At 45.4% G+C, this 18,900-nt stretch overlaps 1 protein-coding gene across 19 annotated transcripts in view; it reads right to left on the bottom strand.

Annotated features, from left to right (window-relative positions):
- Ank3 (ankyrin 3) overlaps positions 1–18,900 on the bottom strand; it is a 620,582-nt gene that overhangs the window by 90,071 nt on the left and 511,611 nt on the right. For 8 of the 19 annotated variants that reach the window (XM_029482228.1, XM_029482230.1, XM_021174444.2 and 5 more), the window contains 2 exons: positions 8,763–8,886; positions 4,122–4,224 (listed from right to left, as the gene is read on the bottom strand). In XM_029482228.1, coding sequence (XP_029338088.1) covers positions 4,122–4,224; positions 8,763–8,886 — 227 coding nt within the window. Of the gene's footprint in view, positions 1–4,121; positions 4,225–7,140; positions 7,153–8,762; positions 8,887–10,492; positions 11,264–16,226; positions 16,281–18,900 lie in introns of those variants that run through there. The other 11 variants (XM_029482220.1, XM_029482226.1, XM_029482229.1 and 8 more) reach the window with 6 other exon arrangements.

Genomic DNA, 18,900 nt, shown 5'->3' with positions numbered 1-18,900 from the left:
GCTGGACAGTGATGTGTAGCTTTGAACCTGAGAGCAAGCCAGGGATCAGTGGTTTGAGGATGTATAATATTTAAAATGTATGCCACACTTCCCAAATCATCAACACCCTAGAGAAGGGATCTTCTGTACAGACATGAGGTGAAAAAGACAGACTACCCACATAGATAGTCTATGTGTATGGGTGTTCACCCTGTGTGCATGCATGTGCACCACGGGTGTGCCAAGCTCCTAGGGAGACCTGAAGGGGGCCCTGGATGCCCTGGAACTGAATTTCCAGACAGTTGTGAGCTGTCATGTGGGTGCTAGGGACTGAACCTGGGTCCTCAGCAAAAGCATCCAGTGCTCTTAATAGCTGAACCTTCTATCCAGGCCCAGACCATTCATTTTTGATCCTTTGATTTTAATTCAGATGCACCCAGGAACTTCATCAAACATGTCTTCTGAGGCTCTCCCCGGGCAACAGGAGGCACATTTTTTTTTTTTTGATAGCTGCTCTTCCCAGAATCACCTGCTTCTTGTCCTCCATAGTTAACACACCTTCTTAAAATTTTGCTTCCCTCTTTTAAAAGTTATTTTAAAGGTGTTCATATGGACAAAGTGCAAGGAAAAAAAAAAAGCTACACAGAAGATCCACGGTCAGGGCTATACAGAGAAACACTGTCTCGAAAAACTTAAAAAAAAAAAAAAGACCCAAGATCCAGCTATCCTGGTACCCAAATCCAACAACCACCATTTGGAAAACGTACATAGAGGGGAAGTGGTTGGGTAGGTATCTCCATGGGTGAAGACACTTGCTGTACCAGAGGCCAGAGCCCCCCTGGCCAGGAAGGCATGGTGGCCACCTGCAATGCCAGCACTTGGAAGGCAGAGACAAGTGTCCCTGGAACAAGTAGATGAGCCAGACCAACTGATAGTTAGCTCTGGTTCCAAGAGGGACTCTGTGTCAATGACTAAGGAGGAGAGTAATCAAGAAAGACAACAGACATTATCACTTCAGGCCCATGCAAGTACATGCATGGACAAACAGACAGACAGACAGACAAAAGGACAGACCAAAAGACAGGCAGGCAGGCAGGCAGGCAGACAGACAAGCCTGTGCTTTGGGCTTTTCCTTCTGGATCGAATTTAAGCCCTCAGTTGCTACTCCAGCGCTATGCCTTCCTGCCTGCCTGCCTGCCTGCCTGCCTGCCACCATGCTCTCAGCCATGATGGCCTAATGCCATGATAGTCATAGTGGACTAATCCTCGGAAACGCTAAACAAGTCCCCAACTAAATGCTGTCTTTTATAAGTTGCTTTGGCTGTGATATATCTTCATAGCAATAGAACAGTAATTTAGGCACACCGTGCATCCACACCTGCAAAACAAAAAACAACCCCCCCCCACACACACACACATATACACACCGTCAAATTTGCTTTATCTGCTCTAGAGATAAACTGCTGGGAAGGAAGTAACTGCTTAATTCATTCATTCCTGAAAACTCGGTGATGTGTTTGTTCCCCTGTAACACACAGACTCTCCTGCATAACCTTGATTAAAACTATTTGTTTTTGAGAAAGGGTTTCTCTATGTAGCATTGGCTATCCTGGGACTTGCTCTGTAGACCAAACTGGTCTTGAACTCAAAGAGATCCAACCCTGTCTCCAGAGTGTTAGGATTAAAGGCATGTGCCATCTCTGCCCCTAAAACATTTTTTAAAAGGATTGATTTATTCATTCATTTATTCATTCTATGTATGTGTATGTATGTATGTATGTATGTATGTATGTATGTATGTATGTTGAGTACACTGTAGCTGTCTTCAGAGACACCAGAAGAGGGCATTGGATCCCACTACAGATGGTTGTGAGTCACCATGTGGTTGCTGGGAATTTAACCCAGGACCTCTGGAAGAGCAGTCAGTGCTCTTAACCACTGAGCCATCCCTCCAGTCCTCTAAACCATTTTTTACGATTCACCCTCCCCCCATGTTGGTCAAGGACTTGACTGAGTAGTCTTCACCAACAACCTAGTCTGATCTCTCCAATTATTCTTGGGGTTTTGTTTGCTTTTTCCCCCCTTAAAGGCTCCTGGTGTGCTGTGGTCTCTTCAACTGATTGTAGGAGGGGAGAGATGTCCACATAGGTCAGTGGTTCTCAACCTGTGGGTCATGACCCCTTTGGGGGTTGAACGACCCTTTCATAGGGGTAACCCAAGATCATCAGAGAACAGATATTTACATTATGATTCATAACAGTAGCAAAATTACAGTTATGAAGTTGCAATGAAAATAATTTTAAGATTGGTGGTCACCACATCATGAGGTGTATTAAGGGGTCACAGCGTTAGGAAGGTTGAGAACCACTGCCATTGGTGTTTCTAAGACTGAGGCTGCTAACTGACCCCAAGGGCGCCAGCTTCATCTCGAAGTTTTGGGTCTTTCTTTTCACAGATCATTAGTTCTGAGTTTATCCTTCTTGGTAAAAGCTACGAACCAACCCAGGGAAGCAAGGAACATCAAGAACATTTATTTTTGATTTATACTTTGATTCTGGTGTGGTCATTGAGGTTTCAAAAGCCCATGCCAGGCTGAGTCTCTCTCTTTCTGTTACCTGCTTGTGGATCAGACTTAAGTCCTTAGCTACTGCTCCAGCGCCATGCCTGCCTGCCTGCCTGCCTGCCTGCCTGCCTGCCTGCCTGCCTGCCTGCCTGCCGCCATGTTCCCTCACTCTCTGAAACTGTAAGCCAAGTTCTCAATTAAATGCTTTCTTTTATAAGTTGCCTTGGCTGTGGTGTATCTCCACAGATATGGTGTGGTGCTGATGGTGGAAAACATCATAATTTTGGATGCTGGCTCTGAAATGAATAGCTAATAAGAAGTGATGGCCACAGTTCTATTTAATGAGGAGTCCACAATGGGTCTTGTATGAGTATAAAGTTTTGCACAGAGAATGACATCAATATATTGTCTATCACCTCATGTAACTGGGAATGTACAAAAACCAGGATGAGCATACCAGGCTCTTTAGAAAGTCTCTACCAACACCTGGTGATACCAGGTACCCAAGAGAGCATGGTCGATTACTAGTTTCTTAACTATGGGCTGTCTCGGACTTACGCCCACCTAAAACCCATGACATGCCACACCTATAATCATTATACAAAGGTTATTTTTCTTTAAAGTCTGACAGTGAAAAGCCTCTGTATTTCCCACTGGAAGGCCTGGTTATTAAGAACATTCTAGCCAGTGTAATGTAGCATTCACTGCAGGACATTGTGAAGTATGACACACACCCGTGGGTGTGACATCAGCATGCCCAGACACGTGGGAGTTCCAAAGGGCTGACCACCTATTGCTGAACTCTAGCTTGGGTGTGGGTGACTGTCATCACCTTGTGCCGTCAAATACCACAAGCTACCTTCAAGTTGGTTTATGGTCCTCGCAGATTCATCAATCACTGGGACCCTACCGTGACCATCCAAAACCAGGCACTGTGTGTGTCTCTCCATTTTTCTAGAACCATTCTTAATCCATGTGCAGCAGGACTGTATCCCTGGGTCTTCTTACAGCATGAACTACCCAATCAACCATAAAACCAGAAAGGAGAAACTAAACAAGCAACAGATGAAACCGCAGAGATGCTGTGACAGCAGAAAATGCTACTATGCCTCGAGAAACCCCCGAACTGAACAGACCCAAAGCAGGACTGGTTTAATCTATGATGGCTGGTCATACACTTCCAGTGGACAAGCACTCTTTACTTAGCAAACAGCAAATGCATTTGACTTAGAGACAAGAAAGGTATAGGTGTCTTTTCCAAGATGCCACAAGTTCCCCTCCGTGGGATACACAAAAGAGAGAGCCATTTCTGATGATGGTACAGCTCTTGGTTTCCTTTAACTGGCTAGTATCTGCAAACTTACAAACACCAAATCAAAAATATCATAGATGATATAAACATATACACTAGATACAGGTATAGACATGCAGATTAGATTTAGATTAGATATATAGAGATATAGATATATAAATTAGATATAGATATGTAGATTAGATATAGCTATAGATATAGTTATAGATATAGATGATATAGACATAGACATAGACATCTGCTCTTGTTATAGGACCGAGAGCTTACCTGCTCTTTGGATGGTACCAGAAGTTCCTCGATCATCATGCTGTCCCTTGCGTAGGAGCTTCTGTTCAAGGTGTAGGACCTATCCGAACTGAAGGAGCGGAGGCTGTTGTATTTACAGTCACCCATTCAACAGTGGGAGGTGATGATGGGATGAAAGAAAATAAAGGCGTGCAATTTTAAGAACAGGCAAGATGGCTAAAAATACCCACAAATGTGCTTTTTTGTTTTTGTTTTGTTTGTTTTTTAAAGGAAAGGTATCAAAATTAAATTCTTTAGATGGACTGGATTTCACAATTGAGATCTTAAAATTTGGCCAATTTGCGGTCAAATCTGAGGTGAAACACATGGTGACTTTAGATACTCTGCTATGGCGCGGAACCAGCACAGCACTGAAAAGAATCGCTATCTGATAACACTAGGTTTTTTCTTTCTTTCTTTCTTTCTTTTTTTTATGGTTTACTTAATGTGCATTGGTGTTTTGCCTCCATATACGTCTGTGTGAGGTTGTCGGATTCCCTGGAACTGGAGGAACACACAGCTATGGGCTGCCATGTGGGTGCTAGGAATTGAACCCAAGTCCTATGGAAGACTAGACAGTGCTCTTAACCACTGAACCATCTCTCTGGCCCTGACAAGAGTGTTTAAGAGGAAGGCTTTGTTAGAGGTGCCTCTTCCAGTCGGACTATAGCACTTTTTTCACTTAGCTGGGACTGTGTCTGCTGAGGTAGGGTCTGTGAGTGAGTCATTGGAAATCAGCTCTGGCTTTGCATACTAAGAGCTCTGGTTTGGAGCTGTCTCTCAAGGACAGTTTCAAGAAGGGGAATAGAAACGTAGCCACATGCATCCGTTGGTTGTATTCCAGTAGATATTCACATACCCTGTATTCACATCCCGCTTTTCCTTGGTTCGACTCTTTTCTTCTTTCTTCTCAATACTCTTATCCTTTCTAGACTCTCCCATAGACTATCCCTGAATTTTCCAGGGTACAGCCCACACTCTGCCTGTGTGGACCCTTAAACTGAAAGCCAGTAGATTATGAGGACATGGGAGGATGATTCTAAAATATCATCTTGGTTAAGACTCCACATATCCACCTACGTCCTGTGAAGCACGGTTATTACTAATCTGAGTCTGGGGTTAATGGCTTTCTCATGATCCTCTGGGAAGGAGGAGGATGGTGGAACAGCTCCAGTATCCACTCTCGCTACCCTACTTAACTGGCAGGCTTTCAGAAAACGATATTCGGTCACATCTTTGTGATGAGGTTTCCCATCTAACCCTTCATGAAGCAGAGCTTCCGGATGGGAAAGAGCGGAGGTGAAGCCTAGACTTAAATCCCCTACCATAATATATCTCCAACTAGTGTTATACACACTGACCCCTTTTATCTTGGGGTCCTCATTGGTAATATCATGGTCCTCATAGAGAATGAGGTCCATGGGAAATTAGTAGTTTGCTTTGTAATATTGCCTACTTAACTGATAAAAGAGTGCCCAAGCTGGAGTCATGGCATCGCTAGCACTTGACTCAGTCAGATTTTGGCATCATCTTTGCCTTGTGCGCATGTGCACATGGGAAGCCAGCAAAGACTACAACAAGGAGTACATGCCCCCTTTGCACAGTGGGATCTCCTCCCCAGTGCCTGCTGGCTGCAATATCATCAGCCATTACACACATCACTCTAAGCGCTACTACGCAGAGGCTGGGTCGTTCCTTTAGGACCAGAGTCTCAGCTTTCACTGAATCTCATGTTCATGGCTCTGACTCACAACTAACATTCATTCCAAGGCCGTTACCAAACATGCTTAGCAAATATTTACTGACTGTGTCCAGCGCCATCCAGGCACAGAGGCACTTCCCCAGGAGGTCACGGGGCTGCTTGGCCGTGCTCGTCATGTGACCAAGTTTCCTTTCTCATCTTTTTTTCTTCGTATTACTCCTCTTTCTAGACCCTTAGTATCTCTTCGATAAAGCTTTGCTCAAGCGCTTTCCTTCATTACTGTTCTTTTACTTTCTAAGCCACAGGTTTCTGCAAATCAGGACCGGCATTACAGGATACATCAGAGATGAGCCCTAGTTGTATCGCGTCTATAGGCAAACATTTAAAAGCTTTTAAGAGGGGTTACGTAATTGTGATCTTTCCCACTTTCAAATGTAAGCTTTGTGGATCCTTTGCCCCCCCTGATTGTCCTTCAGTGGCAGCTGCAGGTCAGAGCTCAGACTTGGTCCTGACCACAGAAAGGCTTCAAGCTGTGATTCCTAAGGAAACCTACCAAGCGTCACCCCAACGCCCTGATTCACCACCAAACATCGGGACCAGAAAAACGTTGATTGTTTACATAAGGGTGTCTAGAAAGCTTTAAGTTGATTTGTTGTTATGTTTTGCTTTGCTTTTTCAAGACAAGATTCTTTGTGTAGCCTTCCCTGGCTGTCCTGGAACTTGCTCTGTACACCAGGCTAGCCTCAAACTCAAGAGATCCACCTGCCTCTGCCTCCAGAGTGCTGGGATTAAAGGCGTGCGCCATCACCACATAGCCTTCAGTTGGTTTTTGACTATGGTCAGGAGATTATTTGTAGCCACCGTTGTAACCTAAGTGTTAGATGCAGGACCCGTTAGAAAACCGTGCTTCCTTGGGCTAAAACGTTATTAGGATGTCTAGGACAGCTCAAACAAGCAGCCACCAGCAAACAGACTGGACTTTTCTTTAGAACCAACAAACCCTTTTTACTTCGGTCATGCATTCTACAAAACTTGTTAAGGGAGGGTGAACTGCTTAACTGTTCATTCACTATTATATAGGTAAGATTCCCTTTTCACAGATTTTTGTTTTTCCCCTTTCCCAAGCATAACTGATTTCCTAAAAAAGAAAAAAAAAATTTTTTTAAAAAAGCACATTGCAGGCTAGCACAGCACAGCACAGCACAGCACAAATGCCAAAAAACAAAAACCAAACCAAAAAAATGGGAATATGGGTTGGGGACAGGCAGAGTAACACTACAGAAGCGCCACATTTCTTACCTTATCTTGGGACTATTTTAAGGTATTTTTAGAAAAAAAAAAGTAAAACCAAGAGAAAGGGAATGTAAAAATAAAATAAAATCAGACAGGGGAAAAAAAAGAAAAAAAACAAATGTTATAGTTGAATGAATCATACAGTGAATGTCCCTTTAAATGTTACACTCAGAAAAATTGACTTGATAATGTTTTAACGATATGCTTTAGAAACATTAAACTATTAATAATTTAAAGAGAAGAGATAGCTATAAACACACGCTATGAAAAATATTTGCCTCTGAGCATAACATGAATCGCTATGGCGTATGAGTAACAGCGATCAGTAATGGCTCAGTCAAAATCAGAGACAGGAAATCTGTAACATTATCTTAAGACAAAAAAATAATTACAAGCACCCAGGTTTCATAGCTCACTGGAAGCAAATGGCTAGAATTTTCTAGCAAGGAAGGAGAAGGCAGCTTGCTGCGGGAATATAAATGGTACCCAAGTCTCTATAAAAGACAAAAAAAAAAAAAAATCAAGATCCTTGCTGGGCCCAGGCGTTTTAGTTATAACTTCCTAGAATCTGTGATTGAAATATTGTGCATTTTAAAAGCTCCCCTTTGTCTTCTCGTTGGTGACACCTGCTTCGATCAGCTTCACAAGCCTTTTAGGAATGGATTTATAAAGAAAAACTTGTACTGGCTCATGTTGAGACTCCGAAGCAAAGGCCAAGCAGTATCTAAACTGGTTTCACTCACCACACTGGGAACAATCCCCAGGGTTTACTTTGTGGGAAGAGCCATTTACTATTGGACAATGAAACTTTTTACAGCGGATTCCTGAACCATAGGAAAATGTCCTCGGGGCTCTCGCTTAGAAGGTTTAATTATTAGCTTTAAAATAACTTGACAGTCAGCAAACATGCTGTTGAGCCACACCAGGGGAAAAGAATTCCCAGCCTTTTGGAAAAGATCCGGTTCCTTCACCTAGTGAGTGACTTGTAAGTCAAGGCTTTCTCCCTTCAGTTGTACGGGCTGAATTCGTGACTAAAGTCACAGTAGCACTCCTAGCAGGTCTGTTGACCAACACACTGATGGCACAACCTAAATTGCCAATGCATGGCAGACAGTTTACAGTTTGTTTTTATCATCAAGGGTGCTGCCTGGGAACCACGGATTTAATTCTTCACCAACCAATATAGCAAATGGTCCGTATGCAAATTTCTTACATAGCGTAACAAGAAAGGTCTTCCAGTATGGAGCAAGCTACTTTTGAAACATGAGACTCCGGTTGGTTTTTGCCCATTTATCAGGGAGCTCCTGCGGTACTATGCTGGAACCCAACTGCAAAGAGGGAGATGGGAAGAGCAAAGATTGACCTGTTCTAGCACACGAGAGAGACTACACACTACAAATGATGAGAAAAAAAAAATAACAGTGTGTGCGCTTGTGTGCACATGCACAAGTGTGTATTCACATCAAGAACATTCCACAGGATTCACATGGCATCCAAAGAGTGCATTCTGGAGCCGTGAGGAAGATGGGAATGATGCTGGCTCATGACAGATCATGGTTGTTGTAAGCGAACTCCGAAAAAGAAAAAAAAAAAAAAGAAAAGAAAATCCCCCAGTGATAATACAGTACCTGGCAGAACGGGCTCCAAGACTGAAGCCCACGTAACCCTCGGCTGGCAGGGAGTCATCACCTAGCTCCTTAAGGTCCTGTGGCCCAAGATACTTGTCAGTGTCCCCTGTGATGGCATCTTCACCTGCAGGTGGAGAACAAGCCAGTCAGAAGCCCTCCCTCTTGACTATGTGGCCATCAGGGAGAAAAGAGACACTCATGGTGTGATCTCCTTCCCAGGCGCCCCTGTAGGTTTTTTTTTTTTTTTTTTTTTTAACTGCCATACAGAAGAAAGAAACAGTGGAGGGAGAGGTTAGTTCCCCATTGCAGGGGCTGACCAAAGAAGCAAGCTCAATTAGTGTTAATGATCGATGTAAGCATGACCCCTGTCCCCTCCCTGCCTCCCAGGTTCAGTGCATTAAGATGAAGCTTATCTATCAGGTGAGTCCCCCCCCCCCACTTTACCACCCATGATGATGATGACATCTTGTTTGAATGGACACAGCCTGCACAATGAGGCCTAATATGTCACTAATACTGTCCTTAAAGTGAGGGAAGGGACCGGCTTTATTTAGTTATTGGCTTCTGTGCATTAGTGTGCACGTGCCGAAGGGCACCTGTGGAGGTCAGAGGACAACCGTGCGAGTCAGTTCTTGCATTCCATTACGTGGGTTTCGGGGTCAAACTGAGTCAGGCTGAGCAAGTGCTTTTAAACCAACTGAGCTATCTCACCTGCCTGGGAAAGAGATTGGCGGTGGTTCTTTAAACCAGTTTCCTCTTAGAATTTCAGGCTGGGGCATATCTATTCTGAGTTTCGTGAGTTACTAGTGGGAGCAGGACCCGCCTGCCTGGGAGACCTTGGGAGCACATTAACTTTGAACCGTTTCTAAACCTCTCAGATTAACGAGTCAGCTCAGCTGTTCCCACCGCTTGCTTGAGGTCTACTTGCAAAGTAACTAACTCTGCCTTCTAAAAGACTAGCCCTGACCTAGGGGCTCCTGCAGCCAGAAGGGGGGAACCAGAGGAACTGTGCTCCAACTATCCACACAAAGAGTTAATGCATGCAAAATGCTCTTCCGAGCTCTCTGTGTGCCTAGTGAGCTCACACGGAAAACCACATTCCAAGAGCAACGGGGCAGGTTTTTCAATCATCTTTTGCCCTCTGGGATAGTCCCCATCTCTCTCAAAGTATAGCACAGGCGGCGCAACAAAAGTTCCCTCCACTCGAGCAAACCCGGTCTCTCTGTAAAATATCCTTTCCTTCCCTTTCTAGATACAAGCTGGCTGGCCCAAAGAGATTCCAAATGTGTATATGCTAGGTTCTCTCAGAGGCAAATGATTCACAGCTCGCTTCTCCATTCACTGCTGTTTACAATTCCCATTCATTTCAACTCTCTCAAAACCACAGGAGCTCAACTTTGTAGCAACCAATCAGGTCTTGAAACACACTGGTAACTTTTCTTTCTTTCTTTCTTTCTTTCTTTCTTTCTTTCTTTCTTTCTTTCTTTCTTTCTTTCTTTCTTTCTTTCTTTCTTTCTTTCTTTCTTTCTTTCTTCCTTCCTTCCTTCCTTCCTTCCTTCCTTCCTTCCTTCTTCTTTTTTTTTTCAAATGTAAAACGCTAAACAGATCATCTTCCGGATGTTCCTCTGTTTCACACTATGTTAAGTATTCCAAGGGGAGGGGTACTTGCATATTTCTCCATCAGAAACCAAACCAGAGCCCACCAAGCAGGAATTAAAGAAAGATCTTACTGTGTGGCAAAGCCATTTCCACCACGACTGGTTGGGGAGTACTTTCCCGAGGCTTCCAGGAATTCCTTAAGCAGGGGTTTAGAGTAAGCCGTCCACACCAGCCCCAATCCACACCAGCCTGGTATGGATCCAAACCTGTCCCTAGTCAGATCTTCTTCACCAGGGCTGCAGCGTTTCCCTCAGCATCTCCAAGCTGTCGAAGGCAACTGAGCAGCTGTACATCATTCCTCACTTTTTTAACTCCGAAGATTAAAAAAAAAAAAATCTCAGACCGAAACATGCGAAAAATTTTGTGTGGCAACACTTAATAGCGACGAACATCCTTCTGACCGCTCAACAGACATCCTTTCAAAGTGCCTCCTGATTGGATTAAGGACGCTCTGGCAAGCCTCTTGCAGGACCCAATAGTGACATAAAAGCAAACCCAGGAGTTATTTGTATGTAAATATGAGGACTGCCTGGGTGTAGACTTTCAGTAACTTGATACCAGGGCAGTCAGAGTAGCAGGGACCCTCACAAGTCCAGAGAGCCCCGGGCACTTGTATAACTGCCCGACTTGGAGACTGGCTCTTCTCAAAAGTGAATGAAGAAACAGCCAAGCCAGGTAGAAGAAAAACAAACCCACGGAGAAAACAAAGAAGGGCCCGGGAGCAGGAGTGGCCGGGAGCTGCAGGCAAACTTTCAACTTTGTTCTCAGCTGGGAACACCGGGAGCCTCTGTTATTTATGGTCCCTGTCAGGTGGAAGGAGGGCAGGAAAGAAGGGAGGGCCTGCCCTTGGGTGGAGGTTGGGAAACTGCCGGGCTGGGGAAGCAGCTGTGACACTAGAGTTCCCAGGAACACCTCAGATCAAACACACAGATCAACAGGGCGAGAGAGAGAGAGAGAGAGAGAGAGAGAGAGAGAGAGAGAGAGAGAGAGAGAGAGAGGCAAAGGACACAGGCTGGGGAAGTGTTCTGCTAGAGTTGGGGCAAGAGCTCTCTCCATTCTTGATCACGCTCAGGGAGTCTCTGCTTCTCACTTCTGAGAGGGTCCCCGAAGAATGGGGTGACTGTGGCCAGGAGGAGAAGACGTAGCTCAGCAGGTGACCCTTGCCACCTTCCTATTAAAACGTCTCGACTCTGAAACGTGGGGCTTCTCTCCTATGGGGAAGCGTCCTGCTTCTGTGGGCAATGAGAGAGCCAGCTCTCTGCAGGTTCCACCGGGGTACGCCCGGAGGAGAGGCCATTTCAACGGCACGCTCTCATGTACACACCAGGATGGTTAGTCTAGGATGTTAATAAAGTGCTTTGAAACCTAAGCCATTGTACCCAGCATGTCTTTTTAAAAAGTTCTTTAAATTTATTTTTCGAGAATGTTATGTGCCCAACGCAATACGATCTTATCCGTCACCCCCTCCCCCGCCATTTCCATATTCCCTCACCTCTCTCACAGCTTTGTTTTTAAAAACTCATCGGTGCAGCCCCTAACTACAAGGGTGTGCAGCCATCCAATGGGGCAGAAGCAACTTACCTGTGGCCACACCCCCAGAGAAGGGTGACTCTTCCTGACCCCCTGCTATCTACAGCCAATAGTTGCCCAGCTAGCGCTAGGGCCCGGATAAGCCCTTCCCTATCCCTCTCCCTCGGTCCACCCTCTTGGCCTGGTACCTAAACACAGAGAGATCGGAATCTGTAGGTGGCAGGTGGGGAGCCGAGTTCTCTGGGATCATGAATGAGCTAATGGCTATGACTCCTTGATGTTAAGACGATCTGTTTTAATCCGCTCAGTCTGGCTGCGAGCCACGAGGACACTACATGCGTGGGAGGGAAGCCAGGCTTCCAGAAGAGGAAGGTCTGAATGCTGGGCTGTTTTTGTTTTTGTTTTCATATCTAAAAACCACAAGCCAAGGTGTTTGAGCCTGGGATGTGGAATGCTTCTCCCCTTCCCCCTTCCTCCCGCCTCCCCCCCCCCCCCCCCCAGCTAGCCTTTCACCCCAGCCTGTCCACTGGTCAGAAAGTTAGTTCCTTCAGTCGCTGCAGATTCTTTAACTCTTAGACTTTGAGCCTGGGCTGGGTCTATGCTCTTTCTCACCTGACTAATTTCTTCCTCTCTCACTTTCTGCTCACCATCTGAGAGGGGCGTTCCCGCCAGCCCGGGGTGTCCTGGGCCTGGGACTAGCCTCTCACGTGGCCTGGTGAGATCTCTCTGATGGAGTGCATATTTGAAGTGCCCTATAGTTTTGGAACTGGTGATTAATAATGAATGAAGAAGGTTGGTTGTGTTTTTATTTCCAAATCTGCAGGCTACGGTGATTTAGTACTCTTCTGGGATTAAACTTGATGGAGGGTGAGTGCGGCTTGTAAACCCACGTTTCTATTTTCTTGCCTTTAGATTTCAGAATGGACACCCTAAAACCATGAGAAGCCCTGGGTAGGGTTAGGGCAGGAGCTGTGGATACGGTAGCATCTTTGAGCAAGATATGATGACCTGATCTGCACGCCAGGAAATATGTCCTCAGAATTTAGCACAGTGTGAACGTTGCCACCAAAATGTAGACCTTCCAAGTCAACGTAGGTGGTAGGTGTTCTGGGTTTAGATTCAAGCTCTCGCAGTTATGAACAGAGACCCTTTGAAATATCATTTGACATCTCTGAGTCACAGTTTGGACCTTTACGAAAGGTGATTCTAACTAGGACTTCCCTACCACTTCCTGGAAATTTAACAAAACTTTGGGCAAAGTGACCACTTCACCTTGCTGGGACATTTGGCCTGTGGCAGGTTCTGTGTCATGAAGGTATATAGTTACCATAAACGCAAAATCAACAGACTTAGCAAGTCTATCCTACAAATAAATGATTAAACAGTAACAACAAAACGAAACTACCCACCTTTCCATGCGAGACATCCCATAATTATCACCTAGCACAACACCCTGTTATACTGAGGTCAGAGTGAGACAGACTGTTATTCAATTTCATGACTGACTCTAATCCTCTTTATAATAAAGCAAAATTGGTCAGCATCAGCTGCTTCCTAGGTTCAAATATTTTCAAGCCAGCAAAGGTAGTGGTTTAATATTAAACTGTGTGGTTTAATATTTATATATTATTATTATTGACATTTGTATATTATAAAATTCTTAAGTGTTTCTGATACTGAAGCACTGTTGTAAATATGTATAAAGCACCAAGGGCCCTAAATTTTCACTTCCCAAGAAGTGCCTGGATCCACACTTGACTGACAGCCTGAGAGCTTCAGTGGTAGCTAGGATTAATGGTTGGATAGTCGTGTTATAAATAGGTTCAGCTATGTTCTGGCAGGGAAGCTGTTTGTCTCTCCAGTTACCCTCCCTACCCAGTCTTTGCTAAACTCTCTTGTCCTCTGCCTGTTTAGGGTCCTTACTTGAATCTGCTTGCCTAGAGTTTTGAGCAGTACAATCCTGGGAGAGTGGCTTTCCAGGGTCTCTAGGTTTGAGAGGAAGAAACACTGCAGGTTCTCAGCGGGCCGCTTGGAAAAGCTTGTTCATCCCTGGCCAGTCTGATGTAAGAAATGTGATTAACCTTAAACCATCACAGCCGTAACAATAATAATGAAGCTTGAGGCTTATGGATAGCAAGGCAGAGGTTGGTGGCAGAGGGAGAGAGAGGGGTCAGAGAAAGGAAGAGACATACAGGAGGAGGAGAGAAAGGAAGGGAAAGAGACAAAGGCAAGGAAAGGGAGAGAGAGGGGAGGAGGGAGGGAGGGAAGGAGGCAGTGCTTGTCAGTTCTCTGCTGTTCTAGACATCCTAGCTGAAGAACCCAACTTTGAATGACACCACCTTGCACACCTGCTCATGTGACTCCTGCCTCAGCGGCTTTCTGATGCTGCTTCATGAGCTCGTGAACAGCTAGGGCAATCCCTGAGCTCAGCTGGCCCAGAAGGATGGAAAGCACCCACTAAGATGCTGAGGGGAGGCATAGGCTGTTATTTTGTAACAAGTGACTAAGGTGGAAATGAGAAATGAGGTCCAGAGGTCACACAGTGCTTGCCCAGCCTGTCACTGGCACTCTCCTCAGCTCTGTACCTCAGCTGTGAATGCAGGATGAGTACAGACAAGGACCTCAAGCAAGTGGGGTGGCAGATTCTATCAGGTGAGCTCCCATCATGCACTACGGCCTTTCTAAGCATTGATATCTGGGCACCACTCATCGCACGACTAATCCATCTGTGTCAGTATTCCACCACGCAGGGAATGTTTTCAATACAGCGTGAACTGAATTCAACACGAACCTCAGAAGAACCACCATCCCTCAAGTGACCACACCACTGGCTGCTGCATTTCACTACCATGCCCAGCCATCCCCCTCCCCCCGTCTCTGAATGGAGAGAAGACTCCCTGTACTAGAAAGGACTGTACTTAAGAGTTGTAAACTCTGTCTACCTGGAAAACAAGCTAGAACAAACAGCCTCAGGTACAAGGACAGAAAGAAAAAGAAACTGGGCTAAATGATATTCAGGGCTGTGGAGGAGCGAACGGGTGCACTATCTCCTTGGATCATGTGAACCCATCCTGCATCCTACCTTTACCATGCTCTCAGCAATCCTTCCTATGTGGCTCAACAAAACAGCTCTTGACCTAATGTGGGAACAAATTTTCTAGCCCTAGGCTTGAACCCTTTGCTCCCCTCCTCTCTTTTTTTCCCTCCCTTCTTCCCTTGTCCCCTTTCTCACCCTTTCCCCTCTTCTCTTTCCTTTCTCTCCCTCCTCTCCTTCCCTGCTGACTCCCTCCCCCCCTCCCCCCATGTGTAACTTTCTTGTATCTTTTTCCACCTGGAGCTCCCCACCACAAAACCCATTTGTTGCTTTTCTAGGGACTTGAAGTCCTTTCTCTATCGGCTCAGAGACCTCAGTCAGGGAGGAACTTGCTCAAAATAGCTAAGCCAAACTAGAGTTAGATATTTTACTCAGAAAGGCTTAATTCTGGTCTTGCGAAATGCAGAATCCATGCCGCCCCCAACCATCACCACCTCCACCAAGAGACTGCGTTCTGTAACATTAAAAGGTGAAATAGCACACACAAAGCCCCCCCAAGTAAACAATAGCCCCAAAGCCTCCAGATGACGAGATCGAGAGCAGACAGATGAGAAATCAAGAAGGGTGTAATTTGCACAGCCCACTGATTAACTAGAAGCTGACTGCTCTGTAGAGACAGCGCTTAGCAGTCAACCGTAGACAGCATCAGCTGAGCTTTAAAATGTGGGGTTTTGATCGCAGCAAAGAGAGACAATGAACAGTGATAAACAGTGAGCTTTTTAACCATTATCAGTCTTCATGGCAGGACAGAGGGTGCGATCGGATCACTCGAATCAATGCTTCTATTTATTGAGCATTTACTGTGTGCTGGGTGCTCTCTATAATATCTCATTTAATTCTCTCCACTTACTATCTCTGCGACAGGACCTAGGAGAACACTTTGCAACAAGGGAGGCAAGTTATCCAAGGCCACTGAGCATTTGAGAAAGATGGGATATCAGAGGCAGGAGATTAGGCGCTGAGGCTCTTGTTCTGACTCCTCCTCAAAGTCCACTGAGCGAGTCCTGCTGATAGCGGGGATGAGCGAAGCTCTCAGAAGGCCTTGTTCCCTGTGTGATCCCCAGAACACTGGCCAGCACAGCGTGGGTGCTCAATAAATATTTGGAATGATTGACAGATCAGGTACAGCCTCTGAAGAGGTGAACTACAGTTCCAGAGTGGGGGTCGGGGGGGGGACTTACTTTTCACCAAAACCTCCTGTACTTTGGGAATTTTGAACCATGTGCATTTATCACCTAGTCAAAACAAAATGAATAAAGTCAATAAAACAAAACAGAACACAGGCACTGCCGATCAATCATATGGGCCACATGTTCTGTCTACTACAAACACATACGTGACAAACACAAGCCTGCCAGGCAGGCATCAGGGTGGACATGTGTACCAGTGGACACCCAAGCAGATATGGACAGGAAGCTCTCCTGCCTCACTTGCTTCTGAAGGAAATGGGACACCAGAGAGAAAGAACACAGTAAGACAAAAACACACATTATCCGTGTGCCACTCCGAAAGCCATATGCATCAGGAGGAATCTGGAAGTTTGTACTGGCCACAAATCCCAGAGCTCAGTTTGGAAAACCATTGAACTTAAGACATTTTACCAGTCAATACAGCCATCTGCCAGGCCTGTGGACTGTGCCGAACTAGGTCTCTTTCCCGGGGGGGGAATTCTGGAATCGTGAATATGCCAACTTCAGAAATAGCAGCCTTCCATCACATGCAGCATTTCTTACTGTTTACGTCAAGTTTCAGCATACACAGCAGGCTCTCTCGGCTGGCTGTGATGTCATCGGTCTGTGAACTAACCACACTGAATAGGTGTGGTAGAGCCAACTATTGTCCTGAAGGCACCCAGTCTCCAATACAGAGGGCCAGGAACCAGATCGTGGTGCTGATACCACACTGCCGCTGGTCAGTGCTGTCCATCTGACAGACTGAGCACACTTTACAACATGTGTGCTTCATTTAACCCTCGCTGGTTTTTATTTATTTAGTGCCTCTATGTGTATGTCATAAGTCCGAGGGGATCTTTGGAGTCCAGAAGAGGGTGCTGGCTACATGTGTGATCTGAGTGGTGGGAACTGAACTCAGGCCCTCTGGAAGAGCAGAAAGGATTCTTAACCATGTGGCACCATCTCTCCAGCCCTGTCCCTCACCCCTTTTATGAGTGACAGGTAAATGCATTAGCTCACCTCCTCAAGTTCTCTTGTCGAACCGTGGGCAGAGTCTGGGCTGGAACAGACAGCTACCCAATCCCTAACTCTATGTATCCATACAACAATGGCAGAGGGGAAGCAAGAGAACTGTAGATCACCCACGGGTGCTCACAGGAAGGTGCCACATGTGATGGAGAACTTTGCCAGGGTTGGATGGTGGGTGTGTCCATGAAGAGGGTAGTGATGAGCTGACCTCTGCTGGCTACAGGTCCCAGCACAGGATGGCAAGTATGGGTGTGCCCCGAGGACCTTGGGCAGCAAGCTTGATGGAAGCCACAGTAACTGGGCAGGGGAACACTGGTTGAACCGTTGTTTAAGGTCCCTGGGCTTGGGTTTTAGTGTAACTATGGCTAGCAGGCAACATCTATCCATTGGCACACATGCAGTTATTTTGTTGAGACACTTCTCTTTTTAGACTGAAAAAAGGGGGAAAAGGGAACTGATTTCTGCAAGTTGTCCACTGATATCTACACTTGTTCATACACGCACACGCACGCGCACACACACACACACACACACTTCAAAAAATGTAACAAGAACAAGATCTGTTATACACCTTTTTGCTGATGATTCAAATAAGGACTATAAAACATAGATTATATATTTTTAAACACTTTTCATTAAATCAAACCATATCTAATCTCTATAATCTCATCTAACTGTCAGAGAAGGCAGTTCAGCCTAGGGCTTAGGATGCAGTTCAGTTGGCAGAGAGTCTTGGGGTCTATCTCCCACCTCTGTGCGTCAAATAAACTGGATGTCATGGCACAAGGCTGTAATTCCAGTACTCAGTAGGTGAAGGTAGAAGGTCAGAAATCCCAAGTCATTCTTAACTATATAGTGAGTTCAAGACTGGCCTGAGGGGCTGGAGGAACGGGCCTAGCACTTAAGAGCACCAGCTGGCTGGAGAGATGGCTCAGTGGTTAAGAGCACTGTCTATTCTTCCAAAGGTCCTGAGTTCAATTCCCAGCAACCACATGGTGGCTCACAACCAACTGTAATGAGATCTGATGCCCTCTTCTGGTGTTTCTGAAAACATCTATAGTGTACTCGTATACATAAAATAAATAAATCTTAAAAAAAAAAAAAAAAGAGCACCAGCTGCCTTTCCAGAGGACCTGGGTTTCATTCCTAGAACTTGCCTGGTACCTGAAAATCATGTGTAAACTCCAGGTCCGATTCTGGGTCCCCTGGACACCAGGGATGCATATGAACAGATACATATGCAAGAAAAACACCAAAAAACATAAAATAAAAATAAATCTATCTTAAAAAAATATTGACCTTGGTTACCTAAGGTCCTGTCTCAACATATACATAAATGAGTAATGAATTTACAGCTTAGGAAATGCAAACAACAATAGACACTCAGATGATGCACTCCTTTATCTTCTATTCTTTCATCCTTAATAATCAAAAAAACAGGAAGGAAGCCTGGTGTGCTGGCACATGCCTTTAATCCCAGCACTCAGAGCCAGAGGCAGGCAGATCTCTGTAAGTTCAACATCAGCCCGGTCTACAGAGTTCCAGACCAGCCAAACAGACATAGTAAGATCGTGCTTGAAACAAAACAAGCAAGCAGAGAAGTGAACAAGGAAGCACAGAAGGAAAGGAGAGAACAGAACCAGGCTGTGCCCAG

This window comes from Mus caroli, chromosome 10 (assembly GCF_900094665.2).
Source record: "Mus caroli chromosome 10, CAROLI_EIJ_v1.1, whole genome shotgun sequence".
In the NCBI taxonomy this organism is placed as follows: Eukaryota; Metazoa; Chordata; class Mammalia; order Rodentia; family Muridae; genus Mus; species Mus caroli.
Note: the sequence above shows the minus strand (reverse complement) of the source record. Positions and strands in the feature narration are given on the sequence as shown.